We start from the raw sequence: 15478 nt of genomic DNA on the forward strand, positions 1-15478 counted from the left end.
GCCGCTTCAAGAAGCTGGGACTTGGCTTTGATATGCTTATGAAGGATAGGGACACAGGCTAGTAAACTAGTGTCGAGCAAGAGTAATGTTATAAACTATTGTGCAGATTATCTTCATGTATTCATTATGAATAGAAAGGGTTCAATCCTTAGTGACACCCTGATATTCGAATATTTGAAACGTGTAATTTGCTAAGATGAAATTCAATCGTCACGATATTTCATCTATGCAGTAGTTTGTGGTATGTTATGACTTTTGTGATTTGATCGGTAATTACACTAAAATGGGGGAGGTTTGTTGGACATTTTAGTGTAATTGATCTCTTTATTATGTTAAAATAAGAGTGCACGCTTGTTTTAATGTAATAACGAGATGTTCGGTTTAGGCAAATTTTGGAAGTTACATGGAAGTTACTAAAACTTCCATCAACGGCAGTTTTTAAAAAGAAATGACTTCCATCAACCGCCAAAAACCACCTGTTCTTTGATCATAAATAATCATTCTGGTTCAGAAAGCATAACGTGTGACAAAACATACAAGACCAAAACAAAACTCTTGAATTATAATCTTCTGATTTTATCTGATTGAACAATTTTGGTTGAACCCCGAAATTTGATTCAATCTGAAAGTGTTATACACGACTTCAGATTTATCCAGTATTATCTCGATTTTCAAATTAACCAACAAATAATGAGTTAGATTGTGCCATCACTGCTTGTACTACAAGTAATTAAGAAACTAGTTTATTTTGACTTTAGCACGATACTCTTGCCAAACACCAAAGACTTGAATATTTAGCCCTTCACGATTTCCTTGCAATCAAATATCTATAAAATTTACCGTGGTGTATGTAAGAGGAATACACACACAACTTGCCCAGTGTTAAATAAACAACTTGCAAAGTGTTTGCTGCATTGAACTAATGACAATATATAAGATGGGGTATTATGAATGTGAATACTTGAAATGACAATATCGTGAAGACAACAATATAACATTGCAAAATCTCCATCCAAGGTAATATAAAAAGAGGCGACAGTGGAAATTTCCTTACATCTAAGGTATTCTTGGTATTTTCTTGCATTCCCAGTTTTTTTAAAATTTCTCTTTTCTTTTAGAAAAAAAGATGTGCCAAAATAGAATTTTAAGAAAAAAGAACTTTTTTAACAAAGAAAACATCGAAGAGCTTTTGAAAAGGTTAAATTTAGAACTTTTGATTTCTACTTCTCTTTTTCCTTTTTTATTTTAAATCTCAAGATCCAACAAAACATTTTTCAAGAAATTTAACCTTAAAAATAACATTTAAGGTTTAAAAATAAAAATTATCGAACAACTTTAAATTTAAATTTTCTATTTTTAATTTTAGCTTCAATTAGGTTGTAAAGTCTAAAAAAGTTAGGTCAAGTAGCTTAATCTTGGATGGATGGATGATCCAACAACCACCCCTAAACCTAGCTGAATTTTGTCAAAGTTGTGACCAATTGGCATTACTCAATAGGTCCAGTTGCAGATAGTTAAAGAGCAAACATAATATATAAAGCTCTTCTAGCTTCAATTACTATCCATGATAAGATTTAGGTTGAAAATTTTATGTTTGACATGAGTAGGATTATTAATCTTGAGGATTCTCAGTAACAACTGTCCTACTTGGACATGTCCTAATATTATGCCCCTCCTTCTTACACAACCTACATTTGTATGGTCTTCGAGAGGCCGCGTTCCTTCTTTTACTAGGAACAGCAAAAGGAACAGCTTGAGGGCAGGTCCTGCGGTTATGGCCGAATTGGTGACATATTTTGCACTGATGGTGTTTTATTGTTCTTCCATTGCTAAGGCTTATCTTTAACTTTCTACATGTTCTTCTGTTGTGGCCTTTCCCCCCGCAGAGCCTACACGTGAATCGCCGATCAACCAAGCTATCATTGAGTTCTGGACAGTAGTGTCTCCTATGCCCTTCACGTCCACAGTTTTGGCAGTAGAATTTCACACCTGCATTTGAGGGGGAACAAAAAGCAAATGAGTATGAAGTTCAACCATGTCTACCAGCAACGAAGTCACAGGTGCAAGGCTATGAAAATGACCCTTCATGGCCATGCTCCTTTTCTGACGGTTTACTGGATCACTAAAGTAAGCTTTCATAATTTTGGAAGTATGCTTTCTTGCTGCAACAGTTCCCTTGGCTTTCTGCATCCATTAGAGCAAATATTTTTTGTGCAGAATTTTCCGTGTGTCAAAATTCAAATGCTTCAAGTACTTGTACAATTTACTTACTGCGTGCCTATACTCAAGTAAATCATAAAACATGCAAGCAAAGAAGGTAAATGCTCGCTCGGGCTTTAAAAGATGTTTTATTCCCTACCCTAATTAAAATAGTAGAATTATAGCAATCAAAAACCATTTGAGAGCTTAATTTAGCCAGGACAAAAGAAATTTAATATTGATAATACTCAGTTCACTTCCTTATAGAGTAAAAGCTCATTTTTTGCCCTTCAAAGATATACGCAACATGACATTAGCCTTCCATTTATTCGTGACATTAAATTCGTACTTCAAATGATTAATGCCAACAGTGGTCTTTCAAGGACCAATCTGATGGCAAAAATGTGACATTTACCGACGTTTGATACTGCACATATCTTTGGAGGCCAATTTGATATATTTATAAATGGAAGATTAATATGATGCCACACATATCTTCGGATGATAAAAAATGAGTGTTTACTCCTTTACTACATATATCACAGAAAAAATAAAAACAGAAAAATTCTTTTTGAAGCCATATTTTATTTTGTGGATATTCCTCAAAACCGGTGAATCCTAAATGTCAAGGCATGAAATATTATTAACTTGTAAACAAGAATGCAACAAAAATTACTATGAAGGATGCAATCATTTTGTAAAATAAGAGAAATGATGATATCAATGAAATACAAATCCTGGCATTTTAAACCTTGATAGCAGCCACACGCTGTGCCTGAAGCTTGGGATCCTGGTGGATAATCTTCATTCTGTTGCTAAATAGACCAGTTTTGGCATTGAGACTCTGCAATCATTCAACTAAACAAAGACATTTAAATTTGCAACCTAAACAACATCTATAAATTCTTTTTCTCAGTTTATCATATTAATACAGCAGTAAACACAAGGAGAAAACAGTGCATGGAATCTAAATCACTAGTTCACTATATAATTATAATTTATAACTGCCCTCTATCATAAATATACTTGTGCATATATGTCCATGTAATTCTCAAGTCTTTTACCCAGAAATAGGTTAATGCTTCTGCAAGATAAGATGTGTTCTTATCAATTGTATGAGACACCAAAAATTGACATTCAATTCTTTGCATAGATGTATTCTATCTGTGTGTGTGTGCGTGGAGTGTGCATGTATGTCTATATCAAATATCAAACAATGAAGGTAACAAGCTAATGGGCTCAACATCTGTGACTCATGTAAAATGTATGCATTATAACAATTTGTATCCAAAACATGCTTATTAAGTAAGGTTAAGCAACCAACTAACTTTTAATGAACGACTGATCTTTAATCCAACTTCTGGAGGTGGAGACTGGTAAACACGCTTGGATTTTTTCTTCACATCTAGCTTTATGTCTAATTTGTCAACTTCATCATCTTCCTTCACTTTAAGTGGGGAGCTGAAAAAGTAAAATCCATAAAGAAGCATTATGTATGACCATAAAAACAAAAACATTTTGCATAATTAAAAAATTTAGAAGCAAATTAAACAAAATTTAGAAGCAAAACAAGCAACACATTAAACTTTTATGTTTACCGAGTATGTAAAAAAAATATACCACCATCATGTTGGAATTTTATGACATCACAATGCTAAGAAGTTCACAATACAGTATTACAAGAATAAAAGCAAAAAAAATAACAACCAGAAGCTCCCTACCCAGGTGCATGCACCTCCACTGCAACAAAATGATAGTGACAAATATAAAAACCACAAGTGTTGGTTTGAATACCATAACTAAAACCGATATATTATTACCTAAATCCATATGCTCAACCAATTTCCTTCTGAAAGAACATATACAACATTGATTATAGAAAGAATGTTTGACAACTTATACTTATAGATCATGATTGTCTATTATCATAAAAATGCCGCACCAAATTTCAAAATCCAATATAACTAGTGCAGGGATGCAGAATAGCAATGCCAGATTATAGCAGTTCAGCAGTATATTTTGATATAATCTCCTATTTCTGAGATTTAAAAAAATCACACTTGGGAAAAAGAAAGAAAATCATAATAGTTTTTATTTTTAATATAGAAACAACCAGATGAGCAGATTAAGTTCATATTCAAGAAATAAGGAATGATAATTGATTTCTTTTGATAAATCTAAAATGAATATTACACACCAGTATTTGGCCTTTTATGAACCAGTTTTGCAAACAATGTGGTTTGGAAGAGGGGAAAAACTAAAGCTAAGTACCATGGACATTGACATGGAGGAGGATATTTTGACTAAAAAATTCAAGGTGTCATATTAAGATGCGAAATGTCATGTCAAACAAGTATATGGCATGTGTTGATAGTTGATACAACTATTAAATTTGTCCAACAAAGAGACTGTTCCTCTTTTGAAGTGTCTATGCTAGTGATTACTAAAGTTGGAGAATGTACAAGTGTGTATTTACATTAACATGCACAGGACCATGTAAAGTGTATATCAACATTGCAAGGAGCTAACAAAAGATAAGATCGGTAAAGAAAGGCAAAATTTTATGTCTCAGAAGTTACATAGAACGGGCCCTCTCCCATGGTTGTTCATCAATTGATTCCTCCCATATAACACGATCTCCAGAGCACTGGTGGCAAGTCAGTATACCCTGTTTACATGAAGATCAAATGGGAAAAAAGGTAATTAAAGTAACTACTGTGCGCATTGCACTGATGATGTTCAATATCTTAGTGTTTCACAATTGCTATGAATATTAGGAAAATAACAAGCAAGAATCTGTAAATAACAATATATAAAGTCATAAACCAATAGGATGCAAATTTAACTAGTAACTTTTGTGTCTAATACATGAATACATGGCATCAAGCTATGTTGAAGTATGAGGATTTGTATAAATGTAAGTTTCTAAGCATATTGGTCATTTTAGGTAAAATCTAATTTTCCCCTTGTGAGTGTACAAAGAAGAGAAATAAAATCTCATTTGCCCCATCCTCAAGTGAACTTCAAAATTTCAGAATTTTTCATTCAAATCAGAAATGACTTAATTCCAAGCTGTCTTAGATGGAAATACAATATGTATGCCAGCACATTCATAGAAACTCGATGATCCTTGCTTTTCAGAGGCAATTTAGGTATTTATGGAATAAATTATCCAAGTAATTAAACTCTCCTAAGAGCAAGAAGAGATTCTGCTTTACTTAGTAGCAAACTACAATTCCAAAAAGAAAGTACCTTTCCATAACATTTTGGACAGTCTGGCCTTGATCTTTCTATTCCACACTCTGTACCTGTACAAGGGGTATAACCCCTTCCCCGGCAACTTGGACAAGGTAGCTCTCTGATATACTGTCCATTTGGACCAAACCAGGACCTTGGTTCTGGTGTATGAGAATTAGCCGTGCTGAAATTATAGAAAAAATTGTTAAAAGTCACTCCGCCAAAGGACTTTTTCATAAAATATCAAATATGGAGATAACCATACCAACATTCAAATCATAATATGTATTTTGTACGATTGAAACGATGAGTATTATCGTACGAAAATAACCAATACAGTTTGCAATTAACCACACAATATAGCATAATTTTTTTATCTGAGAATATCTAAACCCAGGAAAAAAGAGAGAATGATTTTGCAAGGTGAATGAGAATTGGATAGATGTAACAAATTGAAATAGCAGCACTGGCAGCAACTTCCAGCTGTACAAGAATATTTTTTTTTCTTTTCTTTTTGGTGAAATGTACAAGAATATTGCTGATGTGGTCCTGTATAATCTAATTCAATCATGGTAAGAACTTCAATACCCTTGTTTATGCTTAAAGCTAGATATTGTTTATTCAAAATCCTAGACCCGAAAGTAATAAAAGTTTTTCTATGCTGAGTGAACTGAACAAAAGATGCAGCTAAACCTTAATAGAAATCATATTTTCACCACAAAGCAACTACAAACACAAAGAACCCAAAGTCCACACTCCTAAATAAAAAAGAGGAATGCCAGCCAAGCTAGCAACAGTTGAATAAAAAATACAATTCAATGATGTAAAAAATGTGTTAGAGAATACATTGCTAGAATTTTTTAAACTAAATAATTAAATTTTTATGACAAAGTAAGAGAAAATTAAATAAAATAAAAGGAAAAGGTTGAGACCTTGGCTTGAGTTCCTCCAGACCAAACAGTTCCTCTGAAGGATTGTAACCCAACTGTCACAAAAACATAATCACATTATCCAGATATAATTTTTTTTTAAAAAAAAAAAGAACTCCAAGTTATGGTTTTGTTTGTGTTTTTTAAGTTTTAAAAAACATGAAGAACAGAAAAAAATGTAAGAGAAAAGAAAAAAAAAAAGTGTGTGCCTGGTTTGGTTTTGGGGTGGAAAAGGAGTCATCACTGAGTGATGAACAGAGGAAGGTTGGTGATGTGCCAGCGTTTGTGTTGTTGTTGTTGTTGGCATGAAGCAGAAGAAGGAAGAGACGCGTGTTGGGTGGGGTTTTCGTGCGTGGATATTTCAGAACGCGAAATGGAGAGCGGAACACGTGAACCTGGTTGGAAAACATGAACAAAGAAAGAAAGAAAAAGATTTTGTTGTTCGGTGGAGCTTGTTCAAACTTCAAACTGTATTGTGTGTTTTTTCCGAGATGGTGATTATTTTCTGTTCTTCGTGTGTTTGTGTTGATGTGTTTGAAACGTGCGGCTACCAAGACAAGGTAGTGAGGTGGATGGATAAGTCGAAGAAAAATGCTTGAGCGTCCGAAAGAAAGAGTTCGAATGATGTTACGACTAAATTAAAATTTGACATATGTTAATATTAAAAAATTGATTTTCGGGTAAATACTTATTAGGGTTTATGAAAGTGTGAGAAATTGGTTATGAAAAAACAAGAATTTAAATTTAGTCGTACACAAAATAAAACAAATTGATCATGCTGTTAAATCTGAATGTGACGGTAAGATATTATTATTTTTGTTCATGATGTCAAAGTGACGAAGATAAAGATGGAGATTATGTTTCTTGTTTTATGTCTAACTATGTGGATGAAGACTCACTTGATTTTTGTGTATGCTCGCATGTCTTTGGTGTTATGAGCTGTGATTTGTTAAGTGGTGATAAGGATTATTTGTTTGCACATGAAATGTTTAACATGCAGTTTTTTCGTTGTCACCTTGGCGGCATAACTTTGTGTTTATGATTGTCTAATGTGTTGTCTACCTTGTAAATGATATTTATGTGGTTAGTTAAACTTGTTTAGTGGATATTGTTTTCTCAAGATATGATACATACAATAAAAATAAACGAAAAATGTTACAAAAACAAAATTAATAAAACATAAACTTAAAGAAATTAAAATTAATATATATTTATATATATATATATATATATATATATATATATATATATATAAAGACCAAAATTGAAAAAGATCAGCTATCATATACCAAAAATATGAATATCATGCATATTACATTCAATAACTATTAATTCAAAGGACAGAGTGTAATAAGTGTATATATTCACCCAACTTTTAATGCATATTTTAATTTTCTTTACAACATACATTTTTTTAGGAGCCAACATACATTTCTTAAACCTTTAAATCTTTTTTCAATCACCACTTAACTTTTCACTTCTTAATCCAAAATTATTTTTGAAACGTAACTTTTACTAAATTTACTTTGCATTTGGGTATATTGTTTGTTTTTCAAAATAATTGAAATAATGATTACTATTTGGATAAGTGCACACATTGTCATTCCTCAAGTTGTAAATGCAATTAGTTGCTTGTTGAAATAAAAAATAATTCACATTGTTTTGTAAATATTTGTTTGTTGATTAGAATTATTATAGAAAATTTATTTGTTATCTAATAACAAATTTTCACCGTCTGCAGGATTAAAAGGAAATGTTTTTAAATATATAGAGAAGGTAAAATAGAAGGTTTTTATAGTTATAAAAACCAAATTAAACTAATTCTAAATATAAATTTTTCCTAAAATAAAAATAAACTAAACTAAACGCACTCTAACAAAGACCGGGAAAGGCACAGGGAAAGCAGCAGCAGAAGCAGAAAAAGATAGAGTGAGGTGAAGAAAGATGTCGAATTTGCAGTTACAGCTTCACTCTCCTCCACCATCATCCCTCTTATCATCTTCATCATCACCATCATCACTATACTCTTCTTCTTCTCTTAAGCTATTCCCAAACCACCCTTTTTCCACAAAGTCCCTTCCTTTCAACAATCATAAACATTTCTCCCTAAGATGCCGCCACACTGACCTCTTCGACCAGAACACCATAGCCTCCACACCACGACCAACGAGACCCTCTGCTTCAGGTACACCCCCTTTTTTCTCTCTTTTTTCCTCAACCCCTTTTGCTTTTTTGGTTTCTGAATGACACCTTGGAAAAAAAAAACATTTGGGGTTCTGAGAAACCTAATGGAGGCTTGGTTTTCCAATTTAAAATTTTCATTTTTAGTAGTTGGAAGATGAAAATAACATATTTTTGTGCTATGTCTTTTATAGAATGGTGGGTTAGTTAGAAAATTTGCAAAGGGTTTGTGTTGTGATGTTTTCTTGTGTAATGTAGTACTTATTTGGTTTTCTGGTTCCTAATGGAGTCTTGGTTTTCCAATTTTAAAAACAAAAATATTTTTAATAGTTGGAAGATAAAAAGAACATATTTTTGTGCTATTTCTTTTGTGGACACTGGACAGTCACTAATGGATGGTGGGTTAGTTTTGTGTTATGTGTTTTTGTTGTGTGATACTGTGATGTACTTATTTGGTTTTCTGGTTTAATGTGTGTTCAGTTGGAGCTTTGCCGCCTAGGGTTTATGTTGGTTACTCCATTTACAAAGGGAAGGCTGCGCTTACATTGACTCCTAGGCCCCCGGAATTCATGCCGCTCGATGTATGTTTGTTTTGGTTTTGGTGGTGGTTGTGGTTGGATGTGCCATGATCTTTATGGACTTGTGAATTGAGCATTTAACTGTGAAGGTTTTGGTGTGTTTTGTAGTCAGGAGCATACAAAATATCCAAGGAAGGTTATGTGCTGCTTCAGTTTGCACCGGCGGTTGGTACGCGCCAATATGATTGGAATAGGAAGCAGGTGCGTTGTAATGATTCTTCTGGTGATTTAAGGGTAATATCTATGCTGGTGTTATTTGTCAAAACCGAGAAGGTTGTGCTTGGTTTTCAGTTGGGAGGTATCCAACGTCCGTTGGAAAAGTAAAACTGAAAAATTCTCTTGTTTGGTTTTCAGTTAGGACCAATAGTAAACCAAGTTTTGCTTCAGTTTTGCCTTGAAACTCAGTTTGAAAAGGAGGGGTTGCTTTTGCACAGCCTTGAAGTTGTTGTGTGCTCTTATTAGTTTTTCCATGAAGTTGTGTGCTGAGAGTATTGCATCAGTCAGCTAATAATATAGCACAATTAAGACAGGGTACAACATAACCATACATGCCATTTGTTCTTGAATTGAAGTATTATATATGGAAGTTTAGATTGAATATGAACTGTTGAAAGCATTGCTCTTTGAGTATATGAATATTTTTAGACAAAATCTGACTTACTTCCGTGTTTTGATAAATTTGGATGTTTTTGTATGATTCTGTTGGATTCAGTCTGTTGGTCTTCTCTTATGGTTTAGGAGTGCGAATTTTTATAGTACAATTTACTTGAATGCAGGTGTTTTCCTTATCAGTGAGTGAAATGGGAAGTGTGATTAGCCTTGGTGCAAGGGACTCTTATGAACTTTTTCATGATCCTTTTAAGGGCAAAAGGTAGTTTCTATGACGCACCCTTATAGTTGTTGTAAAATGTAAATTTGTAATGGGATTGACAATTTGACATATTATGATTTGATCAGTGAATATTGCTTGATGCCTTGATTATCTTGCAATAAGAATTGCATTTTTTTCTGTTTGGGTCTTAGTCTCTTTGAATATAAGTAATTGATCTATGATGTCATAAGTTGAATATATTTTGCATTTTCCTTTTGCTATGTGGGTAGATGCTGGGGAGTGGGGCTCAGGTTTTGATGTCATAAGTCGTGGCTGTTGTGCTTGTACACCTTTAAAGCATTTCTATAATTGTCTTGAAATGCAGTGATGAAGGTAAAGTCAGAAAAATTTTGAAGGTGGAGCCTCTTCCAGATGGTTCTGGACACTTCTTTAACCTAAGTAATACTCTTTCTTCATGAACATATTTTATTATTATCATATCATTTTTATTTTATTTCCTTCCCATATTGATGTTGCTGGGGCACTATGAAATGTTGGGTTGATTGGGTCCATCACATATTGTGGGGAACTGAAACAAGCTCCCACAGTGATGCACTATTTCAAAATTGATCAGTCTTAATGTCATCATTTAAAAAAATAACTTATGTGACCCTTTTTATGCCAATACATGCAATATAAATGAAGGAAGTTAAACGTCTTTATATATGCTCCAGTTCTAACTCTGTTATGGAATTTCCCAAGGTGTTCAAAACAACCTTGTGAATGTGGATGAAAGCATCTATATCCCTGTTACAAAAGCAGAGTTGGCAGTTTTGACCTCAACTTTCAATGTATAACTTCCTCTCTCTCTCTCTCCCTTCTAATATAAATTGCCAGCATCTGCATTTTCATGTTTCTCTTATAGTTCTATGAAAAGATGTTGTAGCAGAAATGACTGATCATCATTATAGAGTATTAACATTAAAATCTGACTACTGTAAACTTTGTAGTAATAGCTTAACATTATTCATCAAAATTCTGTTGCCTAGCCAGACTAGGAACATATCTTCACACTGTAAGATGCCATGAAGTCTTTAAAAGGTTTATAAATTTTCTGCATGTCTGTTTGAAAGAGAATTTAGAACTTGGAATAGCTCCACAGGTCATTGGAAAAATGGCTTGTTTATGTTTAATGTTAATGTACCATTTCAACAAGAGTTTTTCTAGTTGAACAGTACATTTCATGCTTTGGTAAATGTAACTTTCCTTTATGCATGGTTGCATACAATCTGATTAATATCTTGTTCATATTGGATGTACTTTTGATACTTTTTTCTTTTTCTTTTTGTAGTTTATCATGCCATACCTTCTGGGTTGGCACACCTTTGCAAACTCCATAAAGCCAGAAGATAATGGAGTGAATAATGCCAACCCAAGATATGGAGGAGACTATGAATGGAACAGATAGAGATCACTTTTTGCTTGTATTTCACCAATCACCCTGTGAAGTTCTCAACTTCCAAATTTGTTAAATCACTGCATTTTGTTAGCTAGAATTGTTTTAGAAATTGTGACTTTTGAGATGGTAATGTCTAATTGAGTTATTCCTCTCATTTTTTTCTTGCTACTAGTGTTAGTGCTTGCTCAAGAATGGATGATATTACGGATGAAAAAGTTCAAATAATTAAAGAACTGAAAAAAGTATATAATTTAAACTACCACGAGAGAAATTTGGTGTATTTTTTTTAATGTAAAATGATATTTGTGGTAAGTATTCCCCTACTCATTCGATTGTCTCGTTATTAACAATTGGGCTGGCAAGAGCAAATATATTTAGTACCAAATAAAAATTTGGATAAATTTTCTATAGGCATTTAAAAAAAAAAATAGAATAAGTTAAAGATAAAATTAGTTTATTTATAAGTTAATTTGTAAAAGTTTCTTATGTTAACTTTTTTAAAAGATGATTTTTTAACTTATGTTCAATTTAATTGTAGTTAAAAAAAACTTTTTTCATTTTTGGCTTAATTGTATTTTCGGTCACTTAAGTATAATAATTGTGTGATTTTAGTCTTTCAAGTATGCTAATTGAAGCTCTTAGGAATTGCATGGTGTGATTTTAGTCTTCTATTTTACTTATGTTAATTGAATGCTCTAAGTGTCACAGTTGTATGATTTTTGTTGAGAAAAATGAGTTTCAATTGCACAATTAGTCCTCCTTATGTAGTGTGATTCATGCCAAAACTTTTGTACTATCTAGCTTTTCGGCTTTTCAGGGTTGGACATAGTGTTAATAGAATCAGACTAGTCATTAACTTGAATGACATATTAGGTTAATAAATCATTGGTTGAACCACTAAATCATTAACTAAACAATATTAATTAGTTTATAATAAATTTATAGATTTAATATTATTATTATTATTATTATTATTATTATTATTATTATTATTTCACTATTATATTAATCATGATTGATCCCATCATGCACGTTTCACCATCTATTGAATTATTTTTATGCTTAAACTTTCTAATTTCTAATGTTTATTAAACAAATGTGTATATGGCTGTTGACCAAACAAATGCGTATTTGATTTTCCAAACCAAGCATAAAAAGATGCGATTTTTTATGCTTTCGGTGTTTAAGGATTTTGGTGTAGTCAGTTTTTTATTTTTATCAGTTTAGAGGTTTAAAGCAGGTTGATTTTGAACACCCTTAGTTACCTTACACACATTGTTAAATTAAAAATTTGGTCCCACACTTGACATCTTCATTTTGTTTAGTTCCTAAGCAAAAATATATACAAATTAATTCTTGTTATTCGTCAAATTTGTAATGATATTTGATTTGGTCCCTTGTAGACTTTAATAATCATATGTAATTACAATATAAAATAGTTTTATATTATTGTTTAATTATGAATTATTATTGATATCACTTATAAAGTAGTTATTGTAGGAGTTAAAATCTTATCATACATGTGATTCGTGATTGGATGACAATGCAATTACATAACCATGTTTATCATAAATTAAAGTATAAAATTTAAATAAATTATATTACCTTTTTTTTATTTTAAAAAAAGTGTTATTAAATGGTACAAAAACTTAAAATACAAAATGCACAAATCACTCAAAATAGATGATATGTAATTGTTTTATAAAATAATAAATTAAAAAATGTTAAAAGAAAAATAAATGAAACTAAAAAAGATAAATATTTTATAATCGTACTTACCAAAATTCAAAGCAGGCACACATTAGGGTGGGTGTGGCTAAAGTGTACTCCCGAACTTCACACGTCAGCTTTATAAGTAACCTTTGTTAAGAGGGCAAGAGGGGAGACCTACAAAATAAAAAATTTCGACGCTCAAGTAAGTATATAAGTTAGGAGAATAAGAAAGAGAAAGTATAAGAGTGTATGCATAGGCGTGTTAGCTCGTGTGCTAGTGTGTGTAGGATGGGTTAAGGGTTCGATGAAACCTGATATTTATAGGAGTGGAGTGGAAATGCAGGTCTTTGTTTGTAAGGGCTGTTATGATCCTTGCAGATAATTATCGACTTATAGATAATAACTGGTAGCTTATAGATAATGTTAAAAATAATACACAACTTAAAGATAAAAACTAGTAGATAATTGTACCTTATAAATAATGTGTAGTTTGTAGATAATTAAATATTTGTCAAGAGATAAGGAGATTCAAATATATTCAAATATTAAGATATTAGAGATAACATGTCAGTTAGGGAGCTTGGCTGCTAAGGGTCGAACGCTCATGCTCTTGTCCTAGGACAGACATTGAGGGTTAACACGTGTCTCAGAGTGCTACGTATGATATCACGTGTATTTTGTGGACCCTAGACAATGCAATAGTAAAATTCTGTTGATCTTGAAAATTATTCCCAAAAATTCAAATAAACAAATCAAATAATATAATTGCTCTCGGAAAATTCTAAGTTTCTAAATTCTACTTGTGGACATCTTGCATAGCAAATTAGCAAATACTACAAGGCTCACATGTTGCTTAAGAGTTTGAACGTGTTGCATGTTAACACCAATAAGCAATTGAGAACTCTTGCTATTACTTATGAGTTGAACAAAAACGCTTCACCAAACATTGAAAAACACATGTTTATCTTCCATTTGGATCGTGGCACCTTCAATATTTCCATATTAACAATCGAGGAGGAGATTTGACGGTTGTCATTGTCACAACCAATACATGTAAAATTCCTCTTTTGCCCACTCAATTGGTAGTGTTACTAGCCTTTCCTTCCTCTCAAATTTATCCCTCATGCCACCCCACCCTCTCCCCCTCTCCTTCTTGCTACGTTGCGACCACCCACCCCAACCAAATCCAAGTTGTGGTCCAAGTCGCAACGCACCATCACGTCAAGATCGAACAAGCATCGCTAGTGCCAAGAGCATCATCGACAATGATCCAACCCCTCCTTCTCGACCCCTTCACTTCTCCCTCCCTCATTGGCGACAATGGCCCTTTACTCCTATTATCTGGGTTTGGGGGGTGATGTTGAATTTGTGTTGTCATTGTCAACGAATTTGGGATGATGAGAGTTTGATGTCGGAGATGGTGAGCAAACAACAGAAATGTGATTTAATTGTTGTATAGTGCACAACGGAGTTACGAAATCATATTTTTGTTGCACACGTGGGGTACAACATAATAGTATTTTTGTTATTTTTTTCTTACAACCCCACTCAACAGTGGAAACATAATTTTTGTAGCACACTTGTACAGCGAAATTATGTTTGTGTTGGATTTTGTTTTTTCACCCCATTTAGGCATAAGCAACAAAAATATATTTTCATTGTGTTTCTGTCGAAGGAACAATTTCAAAATATGTCAAAAAGACACACACACATGGGTAGTGCCATTAGCAAAAATGGTATGCCAATAACAACTCCCAAGGATTTTTGAAGTGGGTCTTAGTTTCAAAGTTTTTCATATTAAAGATTTTTGAAAAGGATTCATTTATAATTAAAATTGAAAAAAAATACAATCATTGGTGTGTTTAGTATGAATTTTCATTCGTGCTCAACAACATTTTCCTTTTAATCTATCCCCTTTCTTTCCTAAAAAATAAAATTGAATTATACTTCATTTTTTTTAAGAAAGGAAAGCAAGCATCCAAATTATTTAAAACATCTCAATTATGCAAACACTCTAAGAGAAACCCATCACCCACCCAAAGACCTTAAATTTATTAATGATAAATGGAGAAACAAAAAAAACATGGGGGGACCAAACCCTCATGTTTAAAAAATAATTATAACAATAAAACTTTATCTCAATAGATGAGTTCAATTTCATAAATCATATGACATCATTTGATTTAGTTAAATATTTAAAAGAGAATAATAAGAACTTTTAATAAAAAACAATTAAATATAAGAAAAATTAAACTATACATAAACGATATAAAATAATTTTATACTATTATTCAATCATAAATAAATAATCATATATAATAAATTTATTTACTTTAACAACTAACTTCTATCTTAAAAGTCATATAGCTGG

General features: G+C 32.4%; 2 protein-coding genes across 3 annotated transcripts; one reads left to right on the plus strand and one right to left on the minus strand.

The window, feature by feature from the left end:
- Positions 1-1546: 1546 nt before the first annotated feature.
- Positions 1547-6985, minus strand: LOC100800156 (uncharacterized). Its single transcript, XM_003530639.5, has 8 exons — positions 6575-6985; positions 6369-6421; positions 5452-5620; positions 4779-4867; positions 3528-3660; positions 2951-3043; positions 2082-2184; positions 1547-1989 (listed from the first exon to the last, which is right to left on the minus strand). Exons 1-8 carry the CDS (start codon positions 6773-6775, stop codon positions 1613-1615), a joined length of 1218 nt encoding a protein of 405 aa, XP_003530687.1. The 5' UTR covers positions 6776-6985; the 3' UTR covers positions 1547-1612.
- Positions 6986-8189: 1204 nt separating this feature from the next.
- On the plus strand, positions 8190-11548 carry LOC100789252 (single-stranded DNA-binding protein WHY1, chloroplastic). Of its 2 annotated transcripts, XM_014779345.3 has the most exons (7): positions 8190-8550; positions 9027-9127; positions 9233-9325; positions 9901-9995; positions 10321-10394; positions 10698-10786; positions 11287-11548. In XM_014779345.3, the coding sequence occupies exons 1-7, from the start codon at positions 8310-8312 to the stop codon at positions 11401-11403; spliced, it is 810 nt and encodes a 269-aa protein (XP_014634831.1). In that variant the 5' UTR covers positions 8190-8309; the 3' UTR covers positions 11404-11548. The 2 variants fall into 2 exon arrangements, with proteins under 2 accessions (XP_014634831.1, XP_014634832.1); XM_014779346.3 differs by lacking the exon at positions 10698-10786 and having other exon boundaries at positions 8223-8550.
- The last annotated feature ends 3930 nt before the right edge of the window (positions 11549-15478 follow it).

This window comes from Glycine max, chromosome 8 (assembly GCF_000004515.6).
Source record: "Glycine max cultivar Williams 82 chromosome 8, Glycine_max_v4.0, whole genome shotgun sequence".
Classification (NCBI taxonomy): Eukaryota; Viridiplantae; Streptophyta; class Magnoliopsida; order Fabales; family Fabaceae; genus Glycine; species Glycine max.